A 15,171-nucleotide genomic window follows, 5' to 3' on the forward strand; every position below is an offset into this window, starting at 1 on the left:
TAATGGTGACTGTAAGGCAGGTGGGGGGAGGGGAAGTGAGGACTAATGTAACAGTAAAGTTCTGTGGGCATTAGATATAAGAAAATCAGGATGATAAATGGGAGGTGAAGGGATAATATAAGAACTCTGCCATCACAGTCTAGTAAGTGACAGAAAGACTCAGAAAGCAAGCCATCTGAAAAATCAGAAGTTTGCAATAATTTGAAATAATTTGGCTCCTTCCTAAACTTTTAACCCAGGTCATGCATTTGCAGCAAAAGCCTGACCTGATATTTCAGATGAAGTGCAAGATGGCTCATAGAAATTTAGGAAGTTATCTGAGATTGAAGAGTCTTGAAAGACAGCCTAAAACCTTTTAGCTTGCTACTTCAACTGCCTTTAAGTTTGGACTTTAATTTCAGGATTTTTTTGGGGGGTGAGGATGGCATGTTGCAGGTGTACAAGCTTTGGAAAACATGTTAACTGGAAATCTTTGCCTGAAAAAAGTGCCTGCACTTCAGTTTGGTGTGTCATGGACTAGAGGGAGACCAAATACATCTTCCTTGTCAGTGTGTGCAAATGGCAGTAGACGAGACAATTGGTTTTGCTTTCAGTTCACTTTTCCATGTTTGGAAAAGGTTTAGATAGATACTATTGTTCATATGTTGGATTTCAATTATTTTAGCCTTGGTAGATACTGAATTCCCAGCAGAAGCCTTCATATTTAACAAATGCTGTTCTCATCCTTTACTAAAATGCTGAATTCCTAAGATGGTTGATGTGCAAATTTTTATGTCCATATATTTACTACTTAGTCATAAACCAGAATATTAGAGCTATTAGAAAGGGCTTATGTAGAGAGGCTGTATTTTGGACGCTCCTGAGCTTTAGACCAGGTTTCTTAGTGTTTGTCATCTCAAGATTTTTGAAGAAAGTGGTGCAGTGTCTTGAGCAGATGGAGAGACCATGTTAATACTGTCCTACAAGAAGCAAGGTCCCAGAAGGATCGTAGGAATCTTTTGTTATTATCCATTGATAATAATGCTGTCTCAAGCACAGTATTTTTATTATGTTTCTAAGTCAAGGTGTCTAATTTAGAATTTCTCTGGGAAATACATGTCTCTTTCAAAACAGAAAGTTATTTTTACCACTGAAGGAATCTTTTTAAGAGCACAGATCAAGGCATATCACCTTTCTGGTATTTCAGACAGCCCTTTTACCAGTTTACATGCCATTATGAGCTACTGCTGCCTTCTCTGGAGCTCTTTTCAGTGAAAGGAATAGGGACAAAATACATCTGTTGGGTAGAGCTCAGCTATGCTTGCCCTTCTCAACTTTAGTTTTTGTGAAATGTTCAGGAACTGCCCCCTTGTAAATGGTTTGGTTTTCTGATGGATCTAATGTGTGCTTACTCCAGCATCCAGTCATCTTACTATATTCACATTTAAAGTGTAGAAAATGTATTCTAGTCAGAGAACTAGAGGGCTTGATTTGTAAGGAGATATAAGAAACTAAAATAAAAGCATCAGCATAAAGAAAAATATCTTAATAGAACACTTTTTATATGCTAGTCAAAAGGCTGTCTTTCAAAATGTGTATGTAGGGTAAGTTAACATGTTTTACTAGGGAACATTACTTATAAATCTAAGTTCTAGGAAATAAAAGCTGTGGTGTAACTGTTGGATGTTGGATAGTCACTTATCAAACAGTATGGTCAGGAAAATACATTCTGTCCATTCAAGGCACCTAGACAGCTTACCTTTTTTTTAACAAGCAATTCAAGGAATTTTCAGAATTTACTGCTGTCACAATAAGTTAGATACCTCTTTCAGGAAGTACTAATTAAAATCTTCAGTCAGTTCAGTAACTCGTGGTGAGTACTGACTCAGGTTGATGTTTAAATTCAGTATGCTGGCATCAAATAAATAGGTGCCAAAGTTTCTAGTTACGCGTGATTGCTTAGGAAGGACAGTTCAGCAGCTTCAATTAAAGTCTTATGCAATTTTAATTATATTCTGTTGAAGTAGGCAATGATTAAACAGATTGAAATATAAAATAATTAATTTTCATGTAAGTTGTATTTTTGATAACTTTATTAGGCATTTAAGGAGTGTATGTCTTGGCTGTCAGCTGATATTCAATTACTTACTAAGATTGTAATATACTTACTAAGAACGGATAAAGCCCCATATATAGTTAATTTTTTAGTCTGTGGTTTTCCTGCTTCTTCCAGCCTTGGCTATGAGAAATTCTCCTAATCTTCGGCCTAAATGTGTACAAAGCCATGGACCTAGAATGGAATAACCTAATGCAATTGTACAGGCTGGAGCTCATTATCTTGATAGCAGCTTTGTGTAAAAAGAATGGCGGCCTGGGGATCCTGGGGGACAGCAAGTTAACTGTGAGTTAGCAGTGCACCCTTGTGGCAAAATCAGCCATGCACTCTGCCCTGGATTGTAAACACAAACACAGCAGGTCGAAGGAAGTAATTACTCTCCTCTATTCAGCACTTGTGAGATTACTTGTGTAATACTGGGTCAAGCTGCAGGCTCCACAGTACAAGAAAGACCTTGACTGAAACAACTCAAGCAGAAGACCACCTAGTTGTTCAGGAGGCAGGAGTACATGATGTGACATAATGGAGAAGTTGAAGGCACTGGATTTGTTCAGCCTCAGAAAGGAGAATACTGAAATCTTTACTTCTGTCCACAAATACCTAACAAGATGTATAGAGAAGACAGAGCCAGAGTGTACTGTAAAAGGATGATGGGAAATAGAAGTTGAAACATGAGACATTATTACTTGATACACACTTTCATGAGGAAGGTGGTAAAATACAGGATGAGTTTAGTCAGATATGTTACAGAATTGTCTTCTGTGAAGACATTAAGAACTCAACTGTATGAGATTCTGAATAGCCTTCTTTAACTGGACATGCTTGGAGCAGGAAATTGGACTACATCACCTCCCTGAGGTCTCTTCCAAGCGATATGATCCTACAATTCATGGCCAACCTAAAGAAGCTATGCTTTTGACTCAGTTTTTTCCCTGAGCTTTAGCAATTCTTTTTCTACATGCAATGTTAGCTATCAAAGGTGTGTGTCGAGATGCATTAATAAAGTTCTCTCCATGTCTTTGCTGGGTTGTCTTGATCTCCCTGAGTTCCCTTTTGAACAGCTGTTGATTATCATCTTAGTCTTTTCACCTGTTTGAATGCAGCATACAGTCTCCAGAAATTATTAGCAATTCTATTAATATGCTAATATCTGTGCTACATTTTGTCTTTCCCAAAAAGATTATGATTGGTTAATTTATAGAAGAGGTAATTGTGCAGTCACGTTGAAGTGTTCAATGCTTATAGCTCCTTGATGGTTGTTTTGTGCCAAATTTGACAGTTCCTAATCTTTTGCAGTTGATTATTCTGATACAGCTTCAGCTTTTGAACTCTTTAATGTTTCCCAGTCAGTGGTTTTTACACATTTATGGGTAAATGTAGAACAGAAAGGAGTGAATGACTGGAAATCAAATTTACATGTTTTCCTACGACCTTATAAGCTGTGTATACTATGTTGTAACTCTGTTATGATAAGGCTGTAATTTTTCAGGTGCTACAGTGTTTGCAGATTTTGACTGTTACAGTTAAATTCGAATATTAATTTTGGGGATAACAATAAGAGCAGCAAATATTAATATTTATTCATTCTAAGTGAATGAAAAAAATATTTTAGTGCTTCATAACATTTCTTTTGCATCAAAGAATGTATAAAATTGAAATAATTTAGAAACACATTGGGTTGAAGAGAGAACTTTTCATATTCTGAGGATAATGAAGTATTCTTTAAGTGTTAGCTGATATTTAATTCCTTAATAAGGACATACTTTTAATGGCCAAACAGTTTCTGTCATCAAAAGCTAACTGAAGCAAGGTCAGTTTATTCTGTGGAATGGACATCTTACCATCTATATGAAGAAGTTAGAAAAAGGGCTTGTTTTCAGAAGCAAAATTATTTGCAATTAGTGTAGTGATAGATGTTTTCCTCTTCACCTGAATATAAACTAAAAACTGCTACGCTGTAAAATATTTCTCAAAACATTATCCAGGTCTATAAATTGAAAATATAATTATGTGAAATAAACTACTATCAATAAAAACTACTTTACAACTATGCACATTTAGAGCTAAGACTTTCCCTTTTTTCTACTAAAATCACAGCTGAAGAGTGCACTTTTGGAATTACTCCATAGCACACTGGCTCTCATCAGTTACTGTTTTCTCTTTGGATGTTCAGTTCAAATTCAGTCTACCTATAATGTCAGTAATGTTCTTTACCTGCTCTAGGTATTAGACTAGCTGTTACTGGGTGGGAAGTTTGGCCATTGCAGGTGCAGAATGGGAGTATAGACCTGTATGAATCTGTGACAGGAGTAGTTTTAGGAAAACAGATTGGGCAAGAGACAGAAAAAGACATGGACTCAAACCATAACTGGTGGTTTTAATTCCAGAGTTCCTGGAAGATTTTATTATACCGAGCAGTCTTTTTGTCATACAGATTGCCAAAAAAGATGGAGAACACTGGAAGAGTATGGGGATGATTGATTCCTTGATGCTAGATGATAAGAAGGTAGTAAGGAAGGCAGCATACATCTCTGCCACTGTAGATGAATGTGGAAAATGCATATTTTATGACTGGCTTTTCACAAATACTAAAATGAATATTATATGTGTTATGTTAAAAAGTTATACTGTATTAATCCTTTTCAGTAGTGTGTTAAATATAGTTTTAGGCTATAACATAATCTTAAAATAAAACTATGCAATGTAAGATACTTTTTCTAACTAGCTTGAGAAATTCTTCACACAGAGATAACAGCAACAAGACACCTAAATCTCCAAGAGAAGATATATCGACCCCTTATCGGAAAAGACAAACTTTCTTCCACCTTCTTCTTGTCTCTGAGGTGCCAACAGGATTAAGGAGAAGTTGACAGTAACCAGAGAAAACCCTTTGTTTGAAAAGAATTTTTGAATCATGTATAAGATATATGAATATGCAGCAGGCTATTGCTTTTAAGAGTTAATCCTTTGTTAGCGAGCCATGCTTTCAAGAGGAAAGCATCCAAACGTTTGTAATTCTTTGCTTTTATTATCCTTTTTTGTCCTAACTCTGGTTATCTAAATTCTTATTGCTCTAATTTGTATTACTATTTTTATAACCATTTTACTACTATTAAACTTTTAACATTTTAAAACAAGTGATTGGCGTTTTTCACATGAATGACATGAAACCGGTCGGAGTCATATGCATGGTATTGTTGAGCTTGGCGCTATAATTTAGACCCGGAATAGGGTCTAAATTATAAGATGGCCAGGAAAAAAGGAGTTTGGGCTGATATAAGGGAGTAAGAAAGCAGGAGGGATAGCATATGTTCTCATGAACAAAGGCATTGTCATTCCAGCAGCCCAGGAGCTCATGAGGTTTTCAGAGAAGGTAGTGACATGGAATGCAGAAAATGTTGCTCTGGCATTTTTTTGCTAAAAGGGCAGAAAATCAGCTTTGCTCTGTTACTGGGAGGAAATTGTCTCACAGTGATGAGAAAAGAGCAGGACAAAGTGAGGAAAGGATGCATAGTCAGTAGTATTTCTGAGCATATTGCAGCCAGGACAGCAACCGGCAATATATTTCAAAAACAAATTAAGCTAGCCCAGGCATTTGGGAAGTGTGGGCAGACATTCTGGTGGCACACTGAGGAACAAAATAGTTTGAAATAAGAATGGGAGATTAGGCAATCATGAGCTAATGACTGAAGACTTTGATGAATGGAGAAATATAGGTGAGTTATGCTTGAAGTTCATGATAGCACCAAAGGTGAAGAGGTTTTGCGTGGTTGACAATGGAAGAGGATTGGGAGATATATTTCTCCAGACTCTTTACAGGGCATTTGTTTCACTTTGATGAGGCACTATTGGTGAAACCTCCCTCCCTTGCCAAATATGAGGTGGACACTCAACCAGAGTCTGGCCTGATTTGAAGTATAAGCTAAATCACAGAGGAGTGGATGGGGATATGATACAATAACAATTCAGGGGATTTTAGAAGTTCATTTCACAGTGGGCTCCGAGTTCTGACAGATTAGCCCAGGAGAAGCACAAAGTGCTTCTTGGTTCAAGTACCAGACTTCCCGGTTTTAAGGTGGACAGCATGTCAGATAATAGCATGGAGTTACAACCTATCAAGAAACAGAAAAAAAAAAAAAATTTAGAGGGAAAATTTTGTTCATCCTTGAGACCAATGAGTGATAGGGGGACCAGTGAATTCTGGTTGATTATCACTTGTTCTCTCAATGTAGATATAAATTCCATGCTATTCTTGGAGAGCAGCCAGAGATGACAGAATGCATCCTCAGTTATCTCTGTGAGATGCTGTTCCTTTCACTAAACACCATTCATACATTCCTGTGGTTATAGAACATCACTTACAAAAGATAGTAACTTAATATTTTCACTACTATTGATAAACCTCATGTGATTTCAGTCTATTGAGATTTCAGTTCTTGAGGCCAGACCAGTGGTTGCTCAACAGCTTGTTCAGTTTTCAATGCAGATGGCCCAATGCTAGAATTAACAAATTCAAACAACTGCTCATGTTTTGGATTGTCCTAATGACTTTCTATTTGCTGTGCAGCACAGTAGAATTGTGCCTGGACTTCTGATATTTACATGGCAAAAGAAAAGAAGACAAATAGTACTGTTTAAATTCATAGGGAGGGGAACCCCAGGACAAATTCCTCATTCTTATTACTGGAATGAGAGAACAGACATTTGCACTCAATTAGCAATCCTATGAAATTCTTTAGTTTTGCTGCCATGGGTAGCAACCCTAGTAACCATGCAGTATAGGCTACAACAGTGGTCTGGGCCATCTTGAGGCTGAAAAGCTGGACTGTCACACAAGGAGAGCTGTATGCTTTACAGAAATCCTTATGAGACCTGAAGGGCTTGTCATAAAATGCCACATGAGCTGGGGCTGTGAACTGAATTGCAAGTTTCATTCTGAGAATGTTGGTTGTGGGGAAGCATCCTTTACATACTGCTGTGGGGGAGATGACAGCTTGTCATCTAATAATGGTTGTGTTGGAAGCTTGTGATTTTGTTTGATGTTTCAAATGAAAAGACTAAGAAAACTAAGAATGAAATAAAGACTGTACTGTTAGACCATAATTACTAATTATCACAGCATAATTACTGTGGAAACAGCAAAACCAAGGCTCTGGGTTGCAGTCTACAGACACATGGTCTGGAGACTACAGTTACAGCTGAAAATCCAAGGGTACCAAAAAAAATAGTGGGGTTTTTGCAGAGCTGAAGATCATGGTTGTTACTGGGTATGGAGGAGTAGCAGGCAAGGTAGAAGGCATAAGGTATAACATTGTTACAACAAAGACTGCTCATTAGTTAAGGCTGAAAGAATCTGCATCTTGAAAGAGAGAGTTTATGGCAACTGTAAGTCCCAAAAGTGTAAACTGCTTTTCTGTGTCTGCTGGGCAGTGGACGTGTGTCCTTCTAGGAAAGGAGTTCGTGGAAGGAACACCCAGGATACAGTGCTCACCTTATAGAACAGGGGGCTATACTCACAAGTTTACAATGACTGTATGTCTGCCAGGAGAGACCACTGGCAGCATACACTATTTCTGAGTGGGTATTTAAAAGCTCAATGTTACTTTTATACCCTGTCCTTCAGGGAAAAGGACTCCATATTGGCTTCTGATCTTGCACCTGCTTCTTTGACTCCTGATTTTATGTCAGGAGGCGTTGAGGGTCCTTCTCCTGCATCATCATCATCATCCACTGGTCGATTGGTCTTGCCCATGCATTTTCCACTTCTAGTGCTAGTAGCAACAGCCATTGGTTTAGCTGCTGGCTTAGGCTCACTATCTAGCTCGGCTCTTGGCTTTGAGCCTGGGCTGTTGGCTGCAGCTTGAGTGACGAGGATAGCTGCCGATTTATCTCCCTGCCCCCCTGCCTCTGTCTGCTGCCCAACTGTATCTAGCAATGTGCGATAAGCATATGCCAAGGCCCAGCTCACTGCAATGATCTTTTTCTCCTTAGGGTCATCCTGATACTTCTCTTTCAGATATTTCCCCACCTCAGCTGGGTTCTGAATTTGTTCATGGGGAAAGTCCCAGACTATAGGGTCAGAGAATTCCTTCAGGATTTGGCCCATATTCTCCCATTTCCCACACTACTTAGGATTTTCCACACCTAGGTCTATTCCTGAGTCAGGGATCTCATCAGCCCATCTAGAAATCTCAGCCCTCATTCTAGAGATGCAGCAGACTATATTATATAGAGGAAGCTTACCAGATTGAATACCAGCAAGATGGTCTCTTTAACATTCAGGGGAAACTGAACATTCTCCAATAGTGATGTAACAGATTCAGAGGAGAAGAAGGAAAGCAAAGGCTGAAAAGCCTCACCCCCTGCTCCTCCTCTAACCAACTGGATGCATAACCATAACCACGAACCATTCACACCTGGAGCAGACCCCAGCATGTTTATAAACTTCTTACAAATTATTACCACCAAGCCCAGCAGGATAGCTATTCTGGTCACTGCCCCTTTGCTGTAAAAGCTACGTATTAGGGACAATACAAGAGCTATTTCTGGATAAGAAAATAAACCGAGGGACCATAGAGGTATAAAGATCTCAAAAAACCCTAGGGACCAGAAATGCATGCAAACCTTCACCCCAAAAGACATTATGAATTCAAAAGGCATGGCTATTAACTGCTTTATACTGACACAGAATAATGGCAACCAAAATGCACTCAAAACAGGGTTTTTCCACTCTCTCGAGCCCCACGTGCTGGGCGCCAAAATTTGTCCTGGTTTATGGCAAATTTGGGAGAGAATCCCCAAAAAGGGGCTTCTTCAGAAAGCAAACCCACACGGCCCCTCCCGCCCCAACTGGTTCGGGAAGAATTCCTCAGAGAGAAGTGGAAAGAATCTGTCTATTTGACAAGCACAGCACCTCCCAACACACAAAAGGAACAATACTGGATGACACCACATTTTTTCACCGCTCTGAAAAAAGATGACAAATTCAGAAAGTCTCTCCTGGGGGTGGTCACTGTTATCAGTCCCTCTGGCGCTGGGGCAGCTGCTGCAGCCACAAGATGCAAACTCTCTCTCGGTGTTTCCAGGTCCCAGTCCAGAGCAGGTCGGTAGGTCCAAACAGGAAAAGGGGAAACAGTCCAGGAAGGAATTTGGACTGTTTAGTTAAATTAACTAATGAGAAGAGGGAAAAAAGCAAGAGCAAGCAAAAGCAAAGCAGAAGCAAAGCAGAAGCAAGAGCAAAAGCCAAAAGCAGGGCAAAAAGCAAAAAAGCAGCACTATGTACTGTACTATCTGTATGTCCCGCTGAGTGGCTGATAAGAGACCCAAAACAAAACTTTCTCTCTGCAGGGCCAGTCTTAAAGGCACAGAACATAATATCCAGCATAAATTACACACACGGATGGGGATACCAGTCACCCTAGGACATACCCAAATGTACCAGAAGAGGTAGAGCAGGAGGCATCCATGGCAGATATGCAGCAATGTGAATGGCACATCCAGGTGTTTGCAGCTAGGCAATATGTAGAAGAATACAGATTTGTACATTGAGGCTATCATTTAGGTATCATTATTGAAATTATATGAATTTTTTTAACCACTCATGCCAGCTGTTCAAACCTGGTGATTATGTTCAGCTTCATCTTGAAGGTCTCAACATATTCTCCATATTCTTCCACTACTAATTTAAGCAATATGAAAGCAGAGAGAGTTTTAGACTGCATCACTACCTCTCCTACAGAGTAAATGAGTTGTGTATAAAGGAAGTTGGAAGTGTAGGACACAGGACTGTAGTTCATCTGCCACTTTAACCATAGACAAAAAGAGGTACTTTTAAATTGAGCTGAATAATGGTTACAATAACCTTTGTTTTGCTGACAGTCTCACGGGACTTAGAGAAGTGACAGATCTGATGTACCTATGTAAATTTGTGCAAAAGAACTGTCTCACAAATTGGGGTGGTATGTGCATAGGAAGGTCATATTTATTGTTATCTCCTTGCCTGAAGACCCACTGCATGTTATATCGTAGTGGGGGAAAGTGTTGGGGTATTTTTAGCCAAACAATCACCATGAATCTCCCAAGTCCTCCTTCCTCCTTTCACATGATGAAAATTATCACAGGGTTAGGGATGTCAGAAAGTTACTTAGGGCAGAAAATTTTTGTGCTGTATTTTTATAACAGGTGGTAACTGTCTATAAAGACATATTGCCAGGTGTGTTTATCACATGACTCTGCAACTAATGTAAATGTGAAAGTAATTTGCCCAAGCTGCAGACTGATGTCTGGGAATGTTTGCAGCAGCACAAGGCCCTGGCTGTTAAAAAACAAATTCTTAATTTGGCTATGATTTTTTTCATGAGAGATGAAAAGTTTGCAAGGAAAACATCAAATATAAAAATGCTAAAAATGTTAAACCTATTATGGATTGATCTGTAACCTAAACAAAACCTGTACTTTATTCCCATGTCAAAATAAACAAGAGGCAGAGAAGTGCTATGTTTTTGATTACATAAAGTGTATGCAGAAAACTGAGACTTCCACCTCTTATTTAGTAATTTACATCATACTCAAGTCCCACACTATTCCATACAACCTTATTAATCACTTTCCACTTCCCATTCTCTGATATAATACAGAGATATTATTCCCTTAGTCTGTAGACCACCCCTGCAAAATGTCTATAAAATAGGTTAAAAATGTCTGTTGAATTCATTTAGTCCATTACTTTGTGCTTTATTTCTTGCTGCTTGTTACTGGGCACCAAAGCCAACTCAAGTCACTGCTTCCTGCAAGGCTTCTCCTCCATTGCCTCAGGTGGTTTCTGCTGTACTAATTCCTGTACGACACAATTCAAATCATAGTTTACAACAATTTAAAGCTATATCTATTACAATCTCCATCCCTAGTCCTTTTGGGCCAGGTTGTAGTGTTTTTAACATCGCCATGAACTCCTCCCCTTGTCCCCAGCCTGGCTAACACCAAAGGGTTCCCACTAGAGTTCGCTGTTAGCATAGTCCACCTCGCAGTCCTGCATGCGCTGCAGGAGATAACTGCTTCACCATGGTCTTCATCATGGGCTGTGATGGAATCTCTGCTGCCCCTGCTCCAGTGTGGGACCATACCCATGGGAGACAGTCCTCAAACTTCTCCAATGCCTTTGCACACATTCCAGTTCTTCGCTAACTGCTCCAGCAGGGCCCCCCATGAGGTCACAAGGCCTTGTCAGCAAACCTGCTCCAATCACAGGATCATGGGGTGCAGCCTTCAGGCATTCACCTACTCAGGCATAGGGTCCTCCATGGGCTGCAGGTGGGTCTCTGCTCCATCTAGACTGATTCATGTCATAGTCTATTCAGCTGAAGCTCACACTGGAATTCCACCTGTCCAGTACAGCAACACAGAAACAGCAGCAACACCATGCCAGCCCAGGTATATCACTAAGGCTGTTATCAAAATGTTCCCAGGTACAATACAGGGAGATGATAAGCAGTACAGCAATACAGGAAACAGCAAAAGCAAAAAAAAAAACCACTAGTGAGCACTAGACTAATATACAGTCATGGAAAGAAGCCCCATTGCAAGCACAGGAGCCTGCTGATTACCAGCTAAACAGCACTAATAGCTATAAATTCAATTTAGCACATTCCAATCAAATCTGTCTTTATCTTAAACACTTTGTGCCTCACATTGGGAGCCAAAAAGGACTGTCATGGCTTAACCCCAGCCAGCAACCAAGCCCCCCGCAGCCACTCACTCACTCCCCTACCAGCGGGATCAGGGAGAGAATTGGACAGGTAAAAGCTAGAAAACTCATGGGTTGACATAGATATTTTAATAGGGAAAGCAAAAGCCACATACACAAGCAAAACTGTGAAAACCCAGAGCACTGGGAATGTTTCTTTGTCTGCTCTGGTGTGTCCTGACCCCCAGGGGAGCACTGACTTTGACCTTCATTCATGGAGAAAGTTTCCTAGACTTCAAGATAGACTAGAATCCACAAAAGTGTGAAATAGATTATAGCAAGTAGTGTAGGTGTATCACTTGGTGAGAAATTTAGGTTTTGGGATTTTTAGTATGTTGTGGATGTAAGCAAGATGGAGGGCACTGGGTGTCATCCTGGGTTTCTTCTTTATGCTTCTTCTTCCTTCTTCTTCATGGGTTTGGGTGGCATTTTGTAATTGAGCAGAAAAGTCCATGTTGCAGGCTCTTTGGGGTCAATTATTGGATTAAAAGGGAAAATAATCTAGGTGCCAGTTCTTAACTGGATAGTTTAGTCTTAAAAGAGCTTGTAACAAGAGACTGTTAGCCATTTTGTGCCTTCTAATGAAAAGCTTCCAAACTCATGGTTGTGAGACTGTTTTGCTGATACGAAATAATAAACACCTGAGTCCAAACATAAGCTACTGTCTCTAGTGCCTTCAATCCAGACCCAGAGAAAGCGATACAAAACAAAACAAGTAATTAATTAATTGCTTCCCAAGGGCAGGCAGGTGTTCAGCCATCTCCAGATGAGTAGGGTGCCATCATGCATAAGAATTACTAGGGAATACAAACGTCATCACTCTAAACATCCCACTCTCCTCCTTCTTCTCCTACTTTATATAATAAACATTATGTCATATGGTCTGGAATATCCCTTTGATCAGATTGGGTCACCTGTTCTGGCTATGTCTCCTCCCAGTTTCCCATGTACTTCTAACTTCCTTGCCAGCATGTCAGTACAAAAAGCAGAAAAGTACTGTGTAAGCACTGCTAAGCAATAACAAAAACATCTCTATTATCATCATCACTGTATTCAGCATAAATCTAAAACACAGTCCTATACCAAACACTGTGAAAAAAGTTAAGTCTATCCCAGCCAAAGCAGCACACAAGACATGTGCTTTCATACTCATGTTAAAAGAAACTAGAGACCGGAAATTGCTATGTTTGTAATGATATAAAGTGTATGCAGAGAAGTGGGATATATGTTCCAAATTGTACTTTTTCAGGGCAGTTAGCAACAGGACCACAGGAGGATGCTGTCTGCCCTGCCTCTGCCCCTCTCTACCCCAGCTTTGAATCTGCTCGGAAACTTGCAAACTTCTTAGCCAGCACCAAAATACCCATGGTCACCATCTGTACATTCTCCCAAAGTCGGCATTTTTCTTCTGTTTTTCCGTTGTATTGTGCAATGTGGCCTGTATCTTGCTGCCCCAGGAGCTGCCATGATCATCGTGGCATCTTGGGTCAGGGTACACAGGGTTTCTTGATCAGACTGAGAGGACTAGCCTCTTTGCATGGGGAAGAGCTTGCTTGGGGATTTCTTGGTGGCCTTCTAAGACTGGGGCATAGTCCTCTTGCATGTTCTAACTTGCTACTATACCCATATGTTTTAAGGTTAGAGGAACTACCTCCTAGACTTCTATTATTACTGCTAATATTGCAGTAATTTAACAGTGTAAAATCTGTAGACAGTGGTCTTGCAACAGTATCACAAAAAAAAAAAAAAAAAAAGATGGAATCTAAACATTTCAGGAATACCAGAGGAAAAGAGGAAAGGCAACTCTACTCCTTATCTTCCATCCCCTCGCTTGGATCAACACTGCATCAATTCCCTGGGTTTTCCAGGTTTCCCAGTCTCTCAGCTAGAGAGAAAGTCACTAATTTCTGTCCATTCAAGCCCAAATACATGCTATATAATTATGACAATTGGTTCCTCCCAGTCTAAGTCTATGTAATCTTTCTTGTGGACACTTTATTTCACCTATGCTCTTTTATCCCATTGTGAGGCTATGTCTTCTTCAAAACGTTTGTGTTTGAAGGGGGATCTTGCAGTGGTTTACGAGCTAATTTTGCAATTTCTGACTCCTTTCTCTGACTTGCATGTTTCCCTGGGTTTGACAAGATGAACAATTGACTCCAACTAAAGAGGTATTTCAGTGTCATTATTCAAATCCTACAAGAATTATAACTAGATTAATTTTTCAGGTTTTGTATATACACACTTCATACATTATAAATTATATACATATATATCAGGTAATGAAGTCTACAGTAATTCTATATATTTAAGCCCTTAATATTTAAAGGAAAAATGTATTCTTACAGGCAACAAAATGTCTAGAGTGGGAGTGACTTGAGACATTTTTTCTCTCCAGATATATGCTTTTTTATGTAGCGGAATGATGAGCTGAAAGTTAGCACATCCTAGTTCAAAATGATGCATAATTTCCTTGACTGGGGCCATTTTCTTGGCTCTAAACCAGGTCAGTGCAAAATAATGAAGCCACAGGGGCTAGCTTCTTAGCCGGATAGCTGGTTCCCTGTAGGGTTAAAGCACCCCAGGCAAGCAGTCTCAAGTCCGGATACCTCAGCCCTCTGGAGGCTGGGGTGCCCTAGGCTAGACTGCGGCACAGCTGTGGCCCCTAGCAAGCTTAGTGATTGTCAGCTCTCAGTGAAATCAGCTCTTTTATGGTTTCAGCTCTTAGCTTGCTCGTAGGGGCTGCGGTTGGCTGTGCCTTCTGGAAGGCAGACGAAAGATGAGAGAGGAGAAGGCGGCTTCAGAAAATTCCACGATGGTTTATTCTGAGGGTCTCGCAAAGGGTCTGGTAACAGCTCTTCTAAAAGAATGGGCCAAGAAAGCCCCTTTTATAGGGTTAGGGAGGATTGAAAACTGACCAATTGTAAGGGTTAGGGAAACTAGCCTATGGGGTCACAGAGAGATAAACAGGCCTGGAGGACCAGAGTGAGGACTCTTGGTTCAATTCCTATGACTCAGCAAATACCTGTCTCTGAACATCCCTCCACGGAGCTATAGCTGGCCCTGTGTCTGCTACAGGTCAGTTTTCATGAAGAGTTACAAGGCTTTTCTCAGCCCACAGTCTTTTCATATAGTTTCCCAAATTTCCATTTATACTTCCTTTGCATTACATAAGCTTTATTCCTATAAGTCAAAACCGGCTGATGTTGAGAGCTTATCTCTAAAGAAAAGCTGAGAGAGATGTAGACAGTTTTGAGATGTTGTAGAGATTCAGACAGTTTTTCTAAAATCAATCAGCTTTTCTTAGTCAGTTAGCTTGCAGCACACAGTCTCT

The 15,171-nt window shown here is 40.0% G+C and overlaps 1 protein-coding gene across 8 annotated transcripts in view; it reads left to right on the forward strand.

The window, feature by feature from the left end:
* The window catches only part of NFX1 (nuclear transcription factor, X-box binding 1), a 113,348-nt gene that overhangs the window by 85,814 nt on the left and 12,363 nt on the right, over positions 1–15,171 (forward strand). For 7 of the 8 annotated variants that reach the window (XM_059849335.1, XM_059849403.1, XM_059849383.1 and 4 more), the window contains one exon: positions 4,842–5,232. The exons of the other annotated variant lie outside the window; for it this stretch is intronic. In XM_059849335.1, the coding sequence (XP_059705318.1) occupies positions 4,842–4,965 (124 nt within the window). In that variant the 3' untranslated portion in view covers positions 4,966–5,232. Of the gene's footprint in view, positions 1–4,841; positions 5,233–15,171 lie in introns of those variants that run through there. 8 annotated transcript variants of the gene reach the window in all.

The sequence above is a fragment of the Haemorhous mexicanus genome, chromosome 1 (genome assembly GCF_027477595.1).
Source record: "Haemorhous mexicanus isolate bHaeMex1 chromosome 1, bHaeMex1.pri, whole genome shotgun sequence".
Taxonomy (NCBI): domain Eukaryota; kingdom Metazoa; phylum Chordata; class Aves; order Passeriformes; family Fringillidae; genus Haemorhous; species Haemorhous mexicanus.